General features: G+C 38.9%; 1 protein-coding gene across 1 annotated transcript in view; it reads left to right on the top strand.

Annotated features, from left to right (window-relative positions):
- GREB1L (GREB1 like retinoic acid receptor coactivator) overlaps positions 1-21,177 on the top strand; it is a 273,750-nt gene that overhangs the window by 163,529 nt on the left and 89,044 nt on the right. The window contains exons 5-8 of the mRNA XM_056137907.1: positions 3,266-3,442; positions 6,560-6,679; positions 18,373-18,501; positions 21,008-21,124. Of these exons, the coding sequence (XP_055993882.1) occupies positions 3,266-3,442; positions 6,560-6,679; positions 18,373-18,501; positions 21,008-21,124 (543 nt within the window). The remainder of the gene's footprint in view (positions 1-3,265; positions 3,443-6,559; positions 6,680-18,372; positions 18,502-21,007; positions 21,125-21,177) is intronic.

Here is a 21,177-nt window from a genome sequence, read left to right on the forward strand (position 1 = left end):
GAGGTTCTTCGTCCTCTTAGCTATTTCTTCGACGTTCTTGAAGGCGTTCCAAGCCGCTCTCTTCCTCCTGCGCAGCTTGGGTGCCAGGTCATTTGTCATGTTGACTTCTCGACCTAGGTACACATAGCTGTTGCATTCGGAGATGGTCGTTCCATTGAGAGCGAATGGGGCATCAGGAACGAGGCTGTTTCTCATAAACATTGTCTTCGTAAGATTCAGCTGTAGTCCCACCTTTCCACACTCACGGTCAAAGTTGGCCAGCATTTGTGCCGCTTGGCTGATATTTGGTGTTATTAAAACAATGTCATCAGCAAAGTGGAGGTGGTATAGTTGCCGACCATCTATCTTCACTCCCATTCCTTCCCATTCCAGTCGTCGCATGATATTCTCGAGGGTGGCACTGAAGAGTTTCGGTGAAATGGTATCACCCTGCCGAACCCCTCTCTTGACATCAATGATTACTTCTTTGTAGAATGGTGAGATCCTGGTAGTGAATCCGCAATACAGCTCACGGAGGATCTTGATGTATTGGGCTTGAATGCCCTGATTGGCTAGGGCTTCAATGACCGCTTCCGTCTCAACAGAATCAAAGGCTTTCTTTAAATCAATGAACGTTAGACAGAGCGGCATCTTGAACTCCCGAGAAACCTCAATGAGCTTGGTTATCATGTGGATATGGTCGATGGTGCTGAATCCTTTGCGGAACCCAGCTTGCTCGCATGGTTGTCCTTCATCTAGTGTTCTGCCAACCCTATTTAGGATGACTCGAGTGAACAACTTGTAGATGACAGACAATAGGCAGATCGGGCGATAGTTGCCAATGTCATGGATGTCTCCCTTCTTGAATAGTAGTACGGTCCTGCTGGTTTTCCATTGGGACGGAAACTTGCATTCAGACAGGTAGCGTGTGAAGAGCCGAGCCAGTGTATTGATGAGTAATGACAGCAGGTTCTTCAGGTGTTCAGGTCTGACCTTGTCTGGGCCGGGTGCTGTTCGTTTCTTTACCAACGAAATGGCGTGTCGGATTTTGGAAGGGAGAACGTTGGGAACAACATATCCATCCTGTGGAATTTGGTATGTCGGCAAGTGGACATGGCTATCGAAGAGATTTGAGTAGAAGTCATGGATAATCTTCTCCATTGCCGTTCTGGAGGATGTGATGGATCCATCAGGACATCGGAGGACAGTCATCTTGGTCTTGTAGTTGGCGAAGGACAGGCGGGCATTACGATTACTTTTCCCGGCTTCTGCCGCATCTACCAGCACTTCTGCTTTTCTCTCTTTGAGGTCTTCCTTGATCGCATCTCTGCACTGCTTTGTGAGCTCAGACGTTAGCTTGCGGTTGCCTGAGGCATGCGCCTAACCACACTGGCGAATAAGCTCAAGAGTTTTCGAAGACAGGCGTTTTTTTGTGGCTATTTCTCTCTCGGCGTTCCTCGCACATTCATGGAGGTGCTGTACCAGTCGATCGTATTCCTCGTCAATGTTGTCAACAATGGCATCTTCCCATGTTGCCGCAATAGTGCCAAAGAGCTCCCAGTTGGTGGTCGTTCTGGGAGTTCTGGTCGTTCTGGGAGTTCTCTTTTTAAACTTTGCAGCCAGAGAACTCTAGGAGTTCTCTTTTTAAACTTTACATGAGAATGTAAATACCATGAAAACAGTAGTTTGGGCTGCATTGTTGAGAGCTAAAAACCTGCTACTGAAGCAATGCTTAGCACATCGTATAATACAAGTATTTATTGGATGGGTGGGTAGGTGGATGGATGCATGGGTTCATGGTGGATGGATGGCTTTAATAACTTGATGAGCTACACAGTCATTGACAGTTGTTTTCTTTGATCTATAACTCCAATATATTGGCCAGTAACCAAATGCTCTCAAATACAGTCCAGCTCTGAATATATTTTTAATAATTTATTAAATTTTTTTGTTGTTACTGTGTTTGGCATATCGAAAACTCTCGGTAGCTTGCCGGGCTCTCCTGTTTACGGATAGGAATAATAATAAACTAACAAGTGGAATTTTCAGTTTTTTTAACTGACCAGAGGTTATGACTACCTTTTGTTTATGGCTTTTATCCAGTGTTTATTAACCTGGCAGCAGCACTGTCCTGTTCTCCCATTGTTCATCGATTTGCTTGAGCAGGCCCAGTAACATCTCCATTTTGAGACTTGTTGTTACTGTGTTTGGCATACTGAATACGTCACAGGTAGCTTGCCAGGCTTTGCCATGCAGGAGACATACTCTCAGTAGCTTGCTGGGCTCTTTGAGAGGGGTGGAGGAATCGAACCCGGCTCGGCCAGGCCAGCTATGCGCAAGGCAAACGCCCTACCTCTGTGCTATCACTCGAGCCTGGCATCTTTTTAAATTTATAATGCATGATTATTGAACAAATAATAGTCATTTAAATTCCCATTTCTCAGTACTCTGTGTAAAGAGAACTGAGAAATTGACTTTCAAGCAAAGCATTGCTTTGTCTTGCCTTCTTCATTTCTTGTTCCCATGTCCCTGCTCTATCAGATCACTTAAAATTTTCTTTTGTTTGATTAGAGTGCATGGGGGGATTTGTTTGACTGTTATATCAAAAAAAAGTCTGAGCAGAAGATGTTTAATAAAGAGGAATATGAGATTCTCAGGGACCCAATACCAGAAAGTACACTTTATCTCACAGAAACCAGTTGTACCCAGTTTACACATCATCATCTCTGTTTTTCTGTCCACAGTCCAGCTTTTTGGCAGTGCTCAATTTGCTCTCTCCCAATTCTCAGCTGACATATGGTTAATAAAGCCCCAATTCCTGTTCAGTTTTACAAAACTTTACAAATTAGGGGTTTAGTGCATATTATCTTACTCTTTATTTAAGTTTTGTTTATTTCAAAATTCAGTATTCAGACTCTGGCTATCCCAGATTGAGTCAAATATTGATCCACAGTCTAATCAGCTTGGCCATTAGTGACAAATTGGCTGGTGGATAAGGCAAAGAACCAAAACTAGTATCAGCAGTTTCTCTGGGAAGGGAAATATATTGGAGAAGAAAAGATGAACATATCTAGGAAAAATCTTTCTCATACTTGTATGACAACTGCAAAAATGCTATATACCATACTATTTTACATTATAAATGCAAATTTCATACTAAAATATTTTGTTTCTGATGTTTTTCATCATGTATTATTTTCTTGAAATTATAGTTATTGAACCAGAGATTGTGAATGTATCTATGCATTGCCTCAGTTTATAAGACTACCTTTGGTTCTCCTTCCAGGGTTTTCTGGAAACTGTATTGGCTGTGGAGAAAGAGGATTTCGATATTTCACGGAATTTTCCAACCACATTAACTTGAAGCTCACCACTCAGCCAAAGAAGCAGAAGCACTTAAAGTACTACCTAGTCAGAAGCTCCCAGGGTGTACTGTCAAAAGGACCTCTTATCTGCTGGAAAGGTAGTGTCAGCTTCTAGGAGAGAAAGGGAAGGTCTTGAGGAGGTTATGATAATGACAAGTGGCCCATACAGACTTCAGGATCCAGGTGTGATATAGATAAATATCCCAATTTCAGAAGGCTGTACAAAAATGTGAAACCCTCTAGCAGGTTATGTGACTTGCTCCTTAATATTTTTAATAGGAACAATTCCAGTTTATGCAGATGCATGTCTCTATATTTGTCCCTTGAGAAGGTAGAGTATAGTGGGGCAGAGGAGACTGCTATGAGGTAGAGTATAGTGGGGCGTGGGGAGGGGAGGAGAGAGAGGAGGGAAGGTTCTCTTTCAGGCCCTTAATGTCATTTACAGAGGACCTCAATGTGTTGGTTTTTAACCAAATGTTCTTCTGTTACTTTTTGTTTTTTAATAACCCTCAAGCATCTGTATTTTAATTATTTATGTCCCACCCAGGGCTGCAGCGATAGCACAGTGGGTAGGGTGTTTGCCTTGCATGTAGGCAACATGGCTGACCCGAGTTCAATTCCTCCGCCCCTACCCGAGTTTGATTCCTCCGCCAGCCCGGAAAGCTACCAAGAGTATCTCGCCTGCACAGCAAAGCCTGGCAAGCTACCTGTGACGTATTCGATATACCAAACAAGTAACACGTCTCACAATGTTACTGGGCCCACTCGAGCAAAATTGATGAACAACAAGAGGACAGTGACAGTGACAGTGATGTCCCACCCAATGATTCTAAAACACTATTCTTATCTTGGTGGTGCTGGAGAACTATAACTGGTGCCAGGGGTCAAGTCCAGGCCTCCTGCAAGCAGAGCTTACACTCCAGCCCATTGAGCTAGCTCCCTGGCTCTGGATTTAATGTATTTATTTATCATTATTTTTATGATAAGTAAGAACACTTTAGAATAAATAATACTGACCTCAAAATAGCAAGTAAAATGTACCAGTAAGTTGACAAACTTTTTTTCTTTTTAGGTTAGGAAACTTATTTATAGAAATGAATCCAGGTGAAATTTCATACCTTCCTGTGATTGATATAAAATTTACCCAAGTTTTCTTCATTGTTCAATTCAGAGAAATATCTAATACGTACTATTTCAAGCAGTATTTTAGCTGATGAGACTTTTCCTTTTCAGTTATTAATATTATTATTTCATTAAAGATAACAGATGTCTTTAGTGTTTCCATTTGTTCTGCAAGATTTTGGTCTAAACTGAAACCCAACTGTGATCAACTTTGTAAAGGTCTATTTCACAGTGATTCACTAAAAAAATTTTTTAAAAATTTGGCCTAACCATAAAAACTCAACATAAAAAATCCAGTTTAAGTGCAAATTTTCCTGAATCTTTAATGTAGTTACTGTCGGTTGCTTCTGAAGTTATATGTAACTTCTTAGGAAATGGCTACATGTTCTATATCAGATATCAGGAATTGAAGCTTTTAGCCACGAAATCATAAGTACAGTGAATTATGGATAACTTAATATTATAAATAAGTCTAAAGAACTTTCCTTCAGAATAGCATTTTCAATGTCATAAACAACAATAAGAGTAAAACATAGGATAAATAATATTGCCTTTGCATCTTTCAACTGGTGTGTTTTTGTGTTATTTTTTTCTTTTGGTTGCATAAGAATTTTTTAACTTATTTTGTTCTTAGTTACACTTCATGTTTCTGGTAAAAAATAACATTTGTGAAAGACTTGTGATAGAGATATCCTGACTAAGTGGTTTCTAGGACCTCATAACTATTTTGTTAGCGTTGATATTTTGGTTAGAACTGAAATAAGTTGCTATTTTGCTCTTTTGGTTAGAATTATTTGCTGTTTGGTTAGAACAGTTGCTATTTTACTTAGAACTGAAATAATATATGCATACATTCACATATATAAAAACAGTATCAATATGCATATATATGTACAGTAAATGTTATGTGGAGATAACCTTTGAGGTCAGAATATGAAAGCTAGGAATTCCAGGTGGTTCCTCCCACAATCTAGGAGATTTCTTGTGTTTTTTTCCACTTCCTTCCCCTTCTCTTTCACAGAATTTGAAACAAAAAAAACTAAAGATGAAAAAACTCTCTTAAGAAGTTCAAAGATAGAAGGTTACGGAAAACTATTTCTAACTTCTGCATCTCTGATAAATTTAAGCACTCTCTACTGGACATTTTAGCTTTGTCATTTACAACCATTTTGTTTTCACATGTTAACTTTGTAAACTAGTATAGAATAATATTTAACATGATTGGCTGGAAGTTACAGTTTGTTATGGTATTTACCACCTACCAGAATCAGTGCAAAGAATTATTTATGTGTTATACTAGAAACCCATTCACATGTTTACTTTTCAGTAGGGTCTCTATAAATAGTACAAAGGTTAAGGTGCTTTCTTTGCATGCAGCCAACTGACCACCACCTGCCACCTGTTCAGTCTTCAGGCTTCATGGTTCTCTAAGTATTACTCGTGAGCACTAAGCTGGGAGTAGCTCCCAAGAACTACTAGGTGTGGCCCAATTCCCCCAGTGAAACTTTACATTACATGATCAGTAATTCTCTTAAATTTCTACCCATTCATTTCAATAAAACCAAATAATCGTATTTTGGACAATTGCTAATTTTTCTCTCCTACCTATAAATTTTTCTGTGCTTCTGCTTTTGAACAGGTAAAGTAAATAAGGCTGAAAGTAGCTTAGATGGAGTCTCTGTCACTGTTCCCCACTTAAAAATAATCCTGGACAAGAGGTTAACTGATGTTTGGGAAATCTTCTGGATTTTTTATGAATCATTCATAGTTCAGCTTCAGTCTTCTCCAAAGAAGTAGCAGAACTCTCTTGTTTATAGCAACTTTCCCTCTAGCTCCTAGTCTGTGAGGAACAGTAGTCTGATTTTAATTTAGTTCCATTTCTTTACTTTGTACATGTCTTGCTCATGGAAGACAAATTGTGTTCATCATCTTGCACATTCTGTTGGAGTGGGATTAGAAGAGAAATCTCATAGAGAAGTTCAGTGCCACTTGAAGGAAAGCAGTTAATTTTAAGAGATTTCATAGATTATGCCTTAATGCCTGTTTTAACAAATATTGGTTTCCTTACACAATGTGATCTTACTCCTTTCCAGAATGTAGAAGCCGACAATCCTCTACTTGCCACTCTATAAAACCAAACTCTTCAGTGTCATCAACTGTAACCCCAGAAAATGGCACAACTAATGGATACAAATCAGGATTCCTTTCCACAGGTAAGGGGACTTCCTTTTGGAGTTTTAAGAAGTAGATATTTATAAACCATTTTAAAGTTACCATTGTATTGTCTGAATGTAGATATTTTAAATAAAGATATTGTTTAAGTTGCTATTAAAATTAGTTACCATTAGTATTCAAGAGGCTGGAGAGATAGTATACTGGGTAAGGCATGTGACTGACTCAGGTTTGCTTTCTAGTATCCCTTATGGTCGCTCAAGCCCTTCCAGGAGAAACCCCTGTAAGCTCTGAGCAGTGCAGGGTGTGTCCCAAAAATATAAATAAAAAAAGAACTCAACCTTGTATGGACCAGAGAAATAGTACAGGGGTTAAGTTCTTACTTTGCATGTGACCAATCCTGCTTCTATTTATGGCATGCATGGCACTGAAGATATTCCCCAAGCACCGCTAGGAATCACTCGAGCACAGAGGCGGGATTTGCATCTAAGGCACCACTGGATATGATTCCAACCCACAAAAAAAAACTCACCTCATCTTTGAGATGGGTCAATCTGTGGGTGACCAGGACCCAAATCCCAACAGTTCTGCCTATGCTGAGCAAAGGATGGATAAAAGAACTGACACTTCACAGGAAATTTAGAGAAAGTACAGGACAAATTTCTATAGCAGTCAAACAGTAAGTGAAAATCTAAACATGAAGGAAATTTGCTCATAGCTATTAGATCACATGGATTGGGTGCATAATCATAAATACTGGAATTCCAGGGTTGGGCTATAACAGTTCATTGTACCATTGGGAATTTTGTGCCAACTGTAATTCAAATGCAAGTCCCAAGGTAAGATTGAAGATTACAATGGAAGAGTACAGGATCCTATTTCTAGTGATACAAAATAGGATTTTTTGTTAAGTAGAGAGAGAGTATGCGGTAAATTGTCTGCCATAGAGGCAGGGGAGGGTTGGGATAGGAGGTGGGGGATATTGGAGACATTGGTGGTGGAAAATGTGCACTGGTGGAAGGATGGGTGTTCCATCATTGTACACCCCATTGGAAGAATGGGTGTTCTATCATTGTATGATGAAACTCAAACATGAAAGTTTTGTAACTGTATCTCATTGTGATTCTATTTTTTTTTAAAAAAAAAAGAGGGGCTTTGTTAAAACTAATCAGATAAAATTTTAGTGCCTAAAATTAGGTTAGACTGTCCAAGCAGGATGAGCAGAAGGACTGATCTGATACTGAGCAGGTAAGTGTTACAGGTTGTCTAAGCAGATGCTAGCAGTGAGACAGTGTTTCCAGGTAACAGAAAGGCTAGAGGGCTGTCACTGAAATAATCACTGCAACAGGGTTTGTGAACATTATTCAGAACCAGATTCTAGCTTATACAAGAAGGAAAGCATTTTTTAAAGAAAGTGTAGGGTTTTTTTTTTTCAATTCTGTTTTTTTTGGTGTGAAGTACTATTTTGTTTAGGTGCTTTGCCAGTGTTCACCTGTCCATAGCAAGTTGAAAGAGGGCTGCCTTCACTATTTATTTCACTATTCTGTCCTCTTCCAAACTGATATGAAATGTTGATGAGCTGGTAAAGTTTTTCTACTTATTTTCAAGATGGGGTGTTTACTAAATTTTGTTAGCAACAATAGCAATGAAAATAAGATTAACTTTACCTCAGACACTTGCTGAATGTCTGCATTGAGCTACCATTGCTTCATATTGAAGTTTAAAAGTCTAACATTTAAACTGTTCTGGGACAGAGAGACAGTGTAAAGTTTAAGGTGTTTTCTTTGCATGTGGCCAACCCACGTTCAAATTCCTGGTACCACACATGGTCCCCTGAATACCACCAGAAGTGATCTGAGAGCATAGAGCCAGAAATTGTCCCTGAGCACCATTGGGTATGCCACCACCAAAAAACTTAAACTGTGCAAAAGATTTAGTTAGTGACTAATCAAAGAGGAGAAGCATAAGGATAATAACTGGAGAATAATATCAGATCACTAGATATTAAAGAAAAAACTTTATATTTGACTCTTTGCATTGAAAAACTATTTTTATTACAATAATAACAAACCTACATAACTTTTAGATTATCATTCCATTAATATCATTGATTCCATGGCCATTAGACCTTGAGGCTAATAAATAGTTTTAAAAGTATTTTTATACTTGTTTGTTTCCAACAAAAATTTAGAAAATGATTATATGCTCTAAGACCAATGCTTCAAGGTAGGGTTCCAATATGTGGATGATTCTGTTGACATAAAAACCATAAGAGAGATAAATGAGCAATAGAACAAACTGCTTTTCCTGAGGGAAAGGTAAATATTTATATGCAAAACATATAATTAACCAGATATACCTGAAAATATATTTAAATGCTAATAAACAGTAAGAGTTTTAATTGTACCAGGAAATATATTTTGAAAATAAATGCAGCTCTGGATAGAGGAATTTATGTCAGGTTTTTCCAAAGGTTCCCTTAGTTGCCAGACGAGACACAATGAAGACACTGGCTGACTTAGAGTAAAAATAAATGTTACTGTGTTTAACCAATATTCTATGTATCCTTTGTAGATATAAAAATGGTAATTTAACTGTGAAATTAGTGACTTTATATGCATTTTGGGTATCTGATAGGAAGGTGCCGTGTGTGTGTGTGTGTGTGTGTGTGTGTGTCTGTCTGTCTGTCTGTCTGTCTGTCTGTCAGCCACACCCCGCTATGCTTAGGGCTTACTCCTGGTTGTGCACTCAAGGATCACTCCTGGTGGGCCTCAGGACACCAACAGTTTCCCTAACACCTCCAGGAGCAACCCCAAGGACACCATACCAGCAACCCTGGATGTGCATCCCCCCATCACAAGAAAGGAAAATATGGGTATCCTATGTGGGAAACAGTGGAACTGGATCCCCTTTCCACACTATTTATAAATATCAGTTGGAAAGGTGAAGCTATCAGACTTTTAGAAAATCCTGTAGAATTTCCCAAATATTGCATATCTCTTAATAAAAGTGAAGACAAAAGTACTTAGTGTAAAATAAAAGACTTAACACTTACCACATTAAAATTACAAACTTCTGGGACTGATAGAGGGATCATCTGAACAGATACTACAGTGGGCAGGACGCTTGTTTTGCACACAGTCAACCCGTCTTCCATTCCTGAGCACCCCATATGATATGATCCCCTGAACCTGCCAGTTGTGATTCCTGAGCACAGAGCCAGGAGTAAGCCCTGAGCACCACTAGATGTGGCCACAAAAAACAGAAAGCTTCTCAAAAGACTATTAAGAGAATAATTAGACAGATCATTGGCTGAAGAGGTAGTTCAAAGGACTGTGCACATGCTTTTGCTTGCAGGAGTCCCAGGTTCAATACCAGAGATTTCCTGAGTACCGCTGGGGACCCCTCAATCACTTTGTCTCCCCGGCTCTCTTTCTCCCTCCCTCCCCCGCTCTTTGTAGCTCTCTTGCTCTCTCTCCCCTTTCTCTCCCTCTCCTTATCTTCTCCCTTTCCTTTGTCTCTCTCCATCTCTTTCTACCCTCTCTCACTTCCTCATATTTCCTAAGTGAAGCTATTTACTTCATTAGAAAAAAAGAAAAAAGAGGGTGGGCCATGAGTACAGCATGTAGAGCACTTGCCTTGCACTTGACCAGAGCAGGTTCGATCCCCAGCACCTCGTATCATCCCCCTAAGAAAACCCGGAGTGATCTCTGAGCCAGAGTCAGGAGTAAGCCCTGAGCACAGACAAGTATGACCAAAAAATAGCTATTAAAAGGCGAAATCAGACTTCAAACTCTTACTTCTTTGACTGCCTCTTTTTAATTTGTTTTTACACTTAATGCTTTTAAAATGGTAAAACATAGTTACTAATAACTGAGTCTTAGCTTATACAATATTCCAGCACCAACCCTACCACTTTACTCCAACAATGTCCCCAAGTTCCCTCCAATCCCAGTCTGCCATGCTGACAGGTACATTTTTAAGTTTGGCTGTTGTCACTTGGATCTCATGCTTACTCTGTTGTTGGCTCTGTAGTTTAGGTATCTAGATGTATCAACACCTCTACCCCTCCAATATGTCCCAGGTCTCTGAGCCAGATCCCTGTACCTCCTATCCATCTCTTCTTACTTACTCCCCCACCCCACCCCCATTTCTTTTCTTCTCTGTCCTCATTTCAATAATGGAGGGTCCAGAGTAATCTGGGTATATCCTCTTTGATACCATGTATTCCCTTTCCTGGCTTTCTTTTCTAAAAAGGTCACCATCCCCACCACCACCTGACCAAGTAATACAGGGATGGAAAAAATTTTGAACTATTGCATAAAGAGGAAAAGGGAATTGTTTGGGCTTTTTCTTTCCTTCTTTCTTTCTTCCTTTCTTTCTTTCTTTCTTTCTTTCTTTCTTTCTTTTTTTTATGTGACATTATGCCAGAATTTGAAGATATATTCAAGTAACTAATTATGTAGTTGGAGAACAAGAAGTTAGAAACCACAGTTCCATAAAGAATGGAGCTGTGACTTGCTCAAGGAACTTTCTATGCCTGCATATTTTCCCTTTTCTCTTGGAGTACTTACAAGTTCCTCCGTTAATGAATGTAAAGTCAGTAATAGAAGGAATCAAGGCTGGGTAAGATACAGAGAGTGGCCCAGAGCTCAAATTCATGTCTCATATTTTCAAATATTTAGAAATCCCAAGTAATCAAAACCATGAGTGATAATGTCAGATGTTGCAGTGCTACCATACTTGTGCATTGTGGTAAAAATCAGGGAATGACGACATAATAGTATTTAAACTTTATCTTCAATATGAATTTGTTTGTTGTGCTTTTTGATTAATCTATTAGCAGAGTAAATCTTACTTTGTACACTTAAGAAGTACTTATGTTGCTAGCTGCCTATCTAGACATAACTTTCATTTATACTTATTTTGTTGATTTACTTATCTAATTATTGGTTTTGGAGGCCACACCTGGCAGTGCTCAGGACTTCTTGGCTCTGTGCTCAGGTATCAATCCTTGCAGAACTCTGGGGACCATATGTAAGTGTCAGGGATTGAATGGGGTCAGCTGTGTGCAAGGAAAGTGCTTTACCTGCTGCACTGTCTCTCCAGCCCCATTCTTATTTTTGATTAATTTATTTCACTTTCTGAAATATTACATCTATATTTTAAAACACATGCATATGCATATATATGCCAAATATATTCACTGATATTCATATATATAGCACTGTCCTCCTGTTGTTCATCGATTTCCTCGAGCAGGCGCCAGTAACGTCTCCTTCTTCCTATCCTTCTTCCTAGCCCTGAGATTTTAAAAGAGCCATTTCAATGCTCTTTCAGGATTATATATATATATATATATAGTGAAAAATTTCTTCTCCATTTCTGCTTGCTTTTTATGTGACTTCACGAAACAAGCAGCCACTGTAATTAGTCTCTTATATATCTTTCTCCATTATCTTCATATCTTTTCAACGATATAAAAATAGAGATTCTTAGTTTTACACCTTTTTTGCTTTTACCATTTTTATAAACATTACTACTCCTTACTTTTTCATATTGCTACTTTTTAGAGACCTTTCAAATGAAGGAGAAATTTTACATTAATTTTTTTTTTTGCTGTTGCAAGTTATATTACATAGGTGTGCCATAATTCATTTACCCTTGTCTTCTATTGGTGAACATTTATACTGTTTCCAAACTATGTGGTATTGAATAACCACAACATATATCATTTCTCACATACTCAAACCTCGGCTCTTGCATCTATTGCAAACACTCAACCTGTTGAGCTATCTTGTTGTCCCTTTATTTTTGGATTGTTCATTGCAAGTGCATAGAAATGCAATAGACTTTTTGTTTGTTCCGGGGGAAAGGGCCTCCAAGCAATAATCAGGAGGCCCAAGTTCACTCCTGGCTATATTGGACCCAGTCGTTCATTGGTTTAATGCTTAAGCCTGGCAATGAGATGCTGCTTGGGCCCAGTTGGTGTGAGGGCCTGCAGGTCACACCCAGTAGTGCTGAGTGGCTTAGGGGTCCATGCAGTGCCTGGGATTAAACTTGAACCTATGCATGCAGAGCATGCAGTTCAGTCCTTTGAGCTATCTTCCCAGCCCCACGATTAACTTGTGTCTTGTATGTATGTATTTGGGGGTATTCAGGGGACCGACCATATGTGGTGCTGGGGATTGGAATCAGGATTGCTGCTGCTGAAGCTGCCTGTTATCCCTCTGGCCCCAACTTTGGTCTTGTATCTTGCAGCCTTTGTGAACTCTCTTATTGGCTCTAGTAATTTTGTAGTATATTCCTTAAAACTTTTTTTTGCCTTTTTTATCTGATTTTGCTCTTCTAATATCTGTATGAGTTTCTTAGGGGTGCTATAACAAAAATATCATAGACTGTGTGGGGGCTAGAACAATAGTACAGCAGGTAGGGTGCTTGCCTTGCACATGGTCTACCTAGGTATTGATCCCTAACACCCTATATGGTCCCCTAAGGCCCACCACGAGTGATCCCTGAGCACAGAGCCAGAGGTAAGCCCTAAGCACTGCCAGGTGTGGCCCACAAACAAAACAAGGGAAAACAAAAAAAACTGTGTGACTTCAACAACAACAACAACAAAATATCTATTTTCTCACAATCTTGGAAGCGGGAAACCCAGGTCAAAGAGCAACAAAGTTGATTTTTCCTGAGGCTTCTCTTGCCTTTCAGAACTCTCCTTACCATGTCATGTGACTTTACTCTGTGTGCATTTTCCTGTGTCTTTCTCTCTTCTCCTAAGGATATCAGTCATATTAGATTAAGACCCTATCTTTATAACCTAATGTAACCTTAATTACCTCTTTAATAATCTTATCTCCGAATACTGTTGTTTTCTAAAATCCTAGAGGTTAAGACTTTAAAATAGGACTGTATTGGTAAGGATCACACAATTCCGTCCCCAACTGTAGCATATTTTATAATCCTTTTAATTTCTATAAGATTGTCAATGATACCCTCTTTTTTTCCCTCTAAATTTTAGTGACTTACATCTTTTTCTCTTTTTCAGTCTAGCTGAATATTTGTCAATTTTGTTGATCCACTCAAAGAACAAATTTTTGGTTGTGTTGCTTTTTTCACTGTTGCTTACCTATTCCTTACTTTGTTCATTCCTGACCTAATTTACAATATTTTTTTCTTCTGATTACTTTGGATTTAGTGTGCTCTTTTCCTGTTTTCCTTTTTTTTTTTTTTTTTTTTTTTTTTGCTTTTTGGGTCACACCCGGCGATGCTCAGGGGTTACTCCTGGCTCATGCACTCAGGAATTACTCCTGGTGGTGCTTGGGGGACCATATGGGATGCTAGGACTCGAACCCGGGTCGGCCATGTTGGCTGTGTGCAAGGCAAACGCCCTACCCTCTGTGCTATCGCTCCAGCCCCTTTTCCTGTTTTCTTAAGGTGTAAAACTAATTGCAGAAATTTCTTAATAGATTGTACATTTTATCAGTTGTTTATATATTAAAATTTAGTTTCTGTGTATTAATTTTATGTCCTTTCAGTGTTTAAAAAATTAGCCTTTTAGGGGGCCTGGAGTACTAGTACAGCGGGTAGGGTGAACTTGCTTGTAGCCAACTTGGGTTCAATACTCAACATCCCCGATAGTCCCCCTTGAGCCTTGCCAGTAATAATCCCTGCATGAAGAGCTAGGAGTTTGCATTGCTGAGTGTGAGGAAAGAAACAAAGAAAGGAAGGGAGGGAGGGAGAAGAGAGGGAGAGAACCTTAGTAGATATTAGGGTCAAAGAGATAGTATGTTGGGTAGGGCACTTGCTTTGCATGAAACTAAGTGGGCTGTATCTCCAGTACTACATACGGTCCCTCAAGTCCACCAGGAGTGATACCTGAGTGCAAAGCCAGGAATAAGCCCTGAGTATTTTAATAAATAATAAAATTAGCCTATTAATCTGCATAATTCATCTTTTGTAGACTTTTTTGCTTGTTTGTTTTGAGGGCCATAACTGGCAGTGCTCAGGGCTAACTCTTGGCTCTGGGCTCATGGATCGTCACTGTTGGTGGTGCTCATGGTACCATACATGGTGTGGGAAATTGAGCCAGGACTACCTGTGTGCAAGGCGACCACCTTACCCTTTATACTCTCTCTATATCTACAGCCCCTAGCCTGCTTAATTTTATTTGTTTTGTTTTTTCTTTTTGGGTCCCACCCGGTGATTTACAGGGGTCACTCCTGGCTCTGCACCCAGGAATTATTCCTGGTGATGCGCAGGGGACCATATGGGATGCTGGAATCGAACCCAAGTTGGCCTCAGGCAAGGCAAACTCCCTATATGCTGTGCTATGGCTCCAACCCTGCCTGCTTAATTTTAATTCAATTGTTTTAAAAAGTAGAGAGTCATTGCTTTTTCAATATAGTAACAAGATTTCACCTATTTATCTGGACTCTTAGAAATCTGCTAAATACTAGACAGAAACTAATGTAGCCGGTACTAATCTTTCCTTATCAATTGTGGCCTAAAACATAAAGACCAATCTATAAAGTGGCACAGTGAGCTTACGTAGGATTTCTGCCCTCTGATGTTGCCTGTTCACAACCGGAAATCTTAGGCCATGTTAGTTTCTTACAGTGTAACAATGTTGTATGTACACTTGCTGGTCTCTGTTCTCCTAGACCTTAAAATTGTTTACTATTAGTAATTCAAGCCCTCAAACAGGCATATTGACTCTTTTTAAGCATAAGATACCATTTCAGGCTTTTGTATTCTTATGAGCAACACTGATTAGTTATGTTAGGAATGATTAATAATTTTTGATAATTTTTAATGCAGCATCATCAGTATACTGCTCTCTTCATTTTTTTCTCTAAAACTTATCTTCAAATAGGCTGGAGAGATCATTGAGATTATTCCTTGCCTGCTAAGGCCCAAGTTTAGTCCCCGCAGTAGACCCTGAGCACCTCTGGGTTTGACCCAAAGCCAAAAAAAAAACCCACAATTTTTAAAGTATTTAAATGATATTGTTTTGTAATATTTTATAAGTTTCAGTTGTACAGAATTAAAAATCACCATTTTGAAATACTGTATTATATTGCCACCGCAAAATTGCTTCTATTCTTTGTGTGTGTGTGTGTGTGTGTGTGTGTGTGTGTGTGTGTGTGTGTGCGCTTTTGGGGTCACAGCTGGCAATGCACAGGGGTTACTCCTGACTCATGCACTCAGGAATCACTCCTGGCGGTGCTCAGGGGACCATATGGGATGCTGGGAATTGAATCGGGTCGGCCTCGTGCAATGCAAACACCCTACCCTCTGTGCTATCGCTCCAGCCCCAGTCGTTTCTATTCCCTGCTGTGTATCTGACTTGATTTATCCACTCTTCTACCCTCTTCCTTTTCCTATTGGTAACCACTAATTGATCTTATCTGTTTGTCTTGTTTGCCTTGTGTACCTGCCTCTAAAAATTGCAATTATGTGGTTCTTTTCTATGGCTTATCTAGCTTAACTTAATCATTTCATGTTCCATCTCTGACATTGCAAATGGCAGGGTTTCATCTTTTTTCTAGCTCAACAGTATTCCATCATGGATACATGTGGTCACTTGCCATTTATGGGATATAGTCTGAATAATGCATCATTAGGTAGTTTTCAGTTGAGAGAACTTCAGAATCTTAAATAGTATCAACCTCCTTGCCACATAGCCTATATGATGGAAACTCCTGGGACCACCTTTGTATATTTGGTCTGTTATCAAAGAAACATTCTTAAGGATAAGACAGTATCTCCTAGCAAGTTCTTTTTAAGGTAACTGGTGTAAAAGAGTGTAAATGTTGATGTTTTAAGGATACATTGTTGCTATCTACCAACTACCAAAATAATATTGTTTGCCCTCTGTCCACTAGACCCTTTCAGCCCTTTTCACTGCCACCTTAGTAAACTCAGTTCTGTTTTTTAGCTTCTATGGGTTTATTTTCATTGAACATTGTCTCTTCCTCACTTTATCTTTCCTCTCATTATTACTTTTTCAAACCACATCCTGCTTGCTGAGGAACTGATCCAGCCTGGTCCTTGGGGGATCTCTGGTTGTGCTTATGGGACCTGTGGTGCTGGGAACTGAACTCAGGGCCTCTGCTGGAAAAACTGGTTCTCTAACCCTCCAAGCTGCCTCTCATCCCTGTTCTTTTTTCTTTTTATATCACACAATTCAGTATTGTCTTTTTTCTTCTCACCTTATTTCATTTAGCATGACACTGTCCAGTTCCGTCTATGTTGTATGTAGCAAAAGGCAAAATTTCACCTTTTGATTGCTGAGTGGTATTCCATTTTGTATATGTACCACATTTTCTTTATATACTCTTCTCTAGCTGAGTACTTTGGTTGTTTCCAAACTGTGGCTAATGCAAATATCATTGTCATGAACACAGACATTCCATATGTCTTTTGGAATTAGTATTCTTTAGAGTATCTCACTATCTGGAGCACTTGTTTTAACAAGTCTCTAGTGATAGTCTCCTATGTTCATTGATTTAGCTGATTTGCTGGAATAAAATCTAGCAAATCTGCACTCATTTTGGAAAACTCTAGTTGAGTTTATACCTCACCCATAAACTGCCTCTGAAATAAAATGTGGTTTTCTGAAATTATTTTTCTAGATCCAAGTAGAAATTTTCCTTTGGATGTACCTGGTATTACGTAGATACATTCAGTCTAGTTTAATCAGATAATTTAAATGACTTTCCCTCAAAAAAGGAAACCTCCTAGTTTTCAGTAACTTACTTTGTATGACACCTTTTAAATGACAAGCTCGGCCCAAGTGATAGTACACTGGTAGGCCAGGTAGACCGGGATTCCATCACCAGAATCACAGATGATCCCCCAAGCACCACCAGAAGTGATCAGTGAATGCAGAGCCAAGAGTAACCCCTGAGCACTGCCCGCTGTGGCCCCCAAACAAAAACCATTAAAAGAAAAGCTCAGTGGAGTTCATGAAAAATTCAATCAGCCTAATCAGTGGCTGAATAAATAGCAGTACTCCTACATAAAAGAAAAAAAAGACAAGCTCATCTGGATAGAAATAAATGTCTCCTTAAAATATGTCTCTGAAAACTGTGAAGACAATTTTAATAATGTACGTAATGATACTGTAATGTCACATCATTTGACTTTGACCAAATTAAATACCTTATTTATGATTACAATACTTATTAAATTTTTACATGAATTAAGTGACTTGATCTTTTAAATGCTCACATTAGCACACAGCATATAGTCACTTCTAATGGGTGTTTCTCAAATAACTATTATGTAAATATATAGCACTGTAGCACTGTCCTGGTGTTCATCAATTTGCTCAAGCGGGCACCAGTAACGTCTCCATTGTGAGACTTGTTGTTACTGTTTTTGGCATATTGAAAACACCATAGGGAGCTTGCCAGGCTCTGCTCTGCCTACGGGATACTCTCGGTGGCTTGTTGGTCTCTCCGAGAGGGACAGACGAATTGAACCCAGGTTGGCCGCATACAAGGCAAATGCCCTACCCGCTGTGCTATTGTTCCAGCCCATGTAAATATATAAAATAATATAAATAAAACCTGGCTACAGATAAATTTACTTTCCTAAAATATCGAAACAGATTAAAGGGAAAAAATTCTCCAGTACTCTGTTTCTCACCTCACATTTGTTGATTTAATTATTTCTGACCTATGTAAGTAAGTCGTTAGTAATTTCAGTTATGTCTTTTATTTTAAAGATCCCCCGATTCTCAATCCAGCTAATTCTGCAATCAATTTAAGTGGCGCTCAGGACTTGACCCGGAACAAGAATGTCGTAAAGCCACTGGCTTTATCTTTGCAGGTTGTGGGGAAGACTTTTGCTGCAGGTGATGTTTTCTTCACTTATATTTGTTCTGCAAATACGGAGTTTACAAAAGGCCTGTGTGAAATGTAATTGAGAACTTAGTAGGAAAAAACAGAAACTGTCTTTGCCAGTGTACACTAGAAGTAAGCTCCCTCTAGTGATGTATATGGTCGTAGAGAACTTTGTGTTCTCTGTGTTCCAATCAGAAGAGAAAATGGATAGAATTTGGCATGAAATGCTGAGAGAGTAGATTGATTCTCTTCAAGAAATACTTCTTGGGTATCTGCTATGATGAGAACTGGAGATACAAAGACAAATAAAGTTAAATACCTACGCTCTCTGTGTTGGAACCTAATAGAGGTGACCTACCACAGCTATTTCCATGACCCACAATAAATACAACAATATACTTGGGGACCTCATAGGAAGGGGCTTGGTTTTGAACTACAAGAAGTTACTCTCTATATAAAGGAATGAGATACTAGTGCTTCAAATTCAGAGAAAAACAGGAGAGACGTTAAAAAGAAAGGAAAATAGTGGCATGATGTGTTCATGCTTCCAACAATTGAGACTTGTTAAAGCTTTAACATGTGAAACTGAGAAGAGGTGAGTGAGGGCCAGGAAAAGGACAAATTGGCCAAGCTAAGATGCATGTGTTTGACTCTAACTTATGGAACAGAAAAGTGATTTGACCCACTTTGAATTTGATCTAGATTACTTCAGTAGCAAAAAAGATAGATATATCAAAACCAAGTAGAGGTCATTCAGGGTGATAATAGGCTTGGAAGGAAGGAGGAGATTGGAGAACTACTCAGGAGTGACATCGCAGGATTTGAATGATTAACATGAGTAATCCTTTATTCTAGGTTACTGGTGGTACCATTACCTGAGATAGGAATAAACAGGGCATAACTTGTTCCATGAAGAAATTGTGAGTTCAGTTGTACATATATTGAGTTTCAGATATTAATAAGATACTTCAAGTGGAATAACTCAACCATCATTTAATTAACTCTTAGGGAAATCAGGATTGATAAGTGATCTAGAGTTGAACCCCCAATTATGTGGTTAAAACGCCAGGGTAGGTAGTTATTTCCCAAAAAAATACATAATGTAAGGCAAGCTGTGAACTAAGGATAGAATTTTAGAAAATTCTAATAGTTAAGGAAAATTAAATGAGCGGAGATAACAAAGAGTGAGGGAAAAGAGAAGATGTTGTTCTGGAAACTTTTGAATAGTTAGCAGTCCTAGTTTACCCAGACTGATTTTGTTTTTGCTCTAGTCCAATAATTCTTGTAGAATCTACTTCCTTGTTGGTTATTTTTTGTTCTTGTAGGGCCAGTATTGAACCCAGGGCCTCATACGTGTGAGCCACATCACTGCGCCCCCACCGCTTAGGTTGTTGACTTGAACAAATGGAATTCAAGTTTCTATAGCATTAAAAAATTATGAAATGATGGATCTTGACAGTAATTTTTTAGTTGCTAAAATCACTAGATGAAAAACTGATGATTAGTTTCAAATTTTGAGGATCAAGCTAACAACTTTTGGATCCACTGATCAAACTTAGCATCACAAAAAGAGAGAAAAATATCCATGTGTGCTCCTTATGAAATTACACACAACAGTACTTATTAGATACTCTTGCCAAAAAGAAATCAGTCTGGAATCTGGGAAATCTCTGTCTTTGTTTTTAACTACAAATACAGGGGACAAAAGAACATTAAATGACACCACAGACAGCCAGTTATCATGCTCAATTTTTTTATACTCAAAATTTTTTTAAAAGAGAAATTCTCTCAAGTTTTTTAGTAATTTAACTATAGGAAAAAGAAGACTCCTGTTGATTAAAAGATATTTAAGGGACATCAAAGCAAAATTGAATGTGCAGCTCTTTTTGAATCCCTGTTTTCACAACCCATCTTTAAAAAAAATTCTGAAATAACAGGATAATTTGAAAATAATCCAGAGTCTGTATATGTATTTGACGGGAAGAGATAAGGAGTATAGGTAAAGTGAGATTGATAATGGATAATGTGAGACCTGGAGATGCTCAGCAATCGAACACTTACCTTGCACATGTGAGACCTGGGTTCCATTCCTGGCAACACACACACACACGCAAGCACGCACGCACGCACGCACGCAAACACACTCACTCATTCACTTTTGGCCATAAATATTGATTGATATTTATTGTTGATAAATATTGAAGCTGGTGGTAGATACCTAGTTTATTATACTATTCTATTTTTGTATATGTTTGAAATTTTCTGTTACGAAGTTTAAAAGATTTCCCTGAAAAAGAGACTCTAAAAGATCTCTTGGGCTTCTAGAAAATTATTATAAGAGATGACATCTCATTTTAATGAAAGTACTGATCTGTTGGTTGGTATTAGTTTTATACAACTGGACTAGCCCATAGGTGAGCTTCCTTTGGGTCCTGAGTATGAGGTTTGTCGTATGGTTGCAGAGTCGCAGAAAGCAGCGTGCTGCCACCTGTGTCTGAGTGACTCTCTCTACTACAGATGCTGCTAATGGGAACAGTAGCCATGGTGGGAAGAATGGTGCATCGAGCTCCACTCCAGCCCGCCCAGGGAATTACTCGTTGTCACCAAGACCTAACTATGCACCTGGAGACCAAGGTAATACCCTCCTAGAATTTTGAAATAACATTAATTACTAAAGAAGTGCTATA

This window comes from Sorex fumeus, unplaced genomic scaffold (genome assembly GCF_029834395.1).
Source record: "Sorex fumeus unplaced genomic scaffold, SorFum_2.1 ptg000128l, whole genome shotgun sequence".
NCBI classification, from domain to species: Eukaryota; Metazoa; Chordata; class Mammalia; order Eulipotyphla; family Soricidae; genus Sorex; species Sorex fumeus.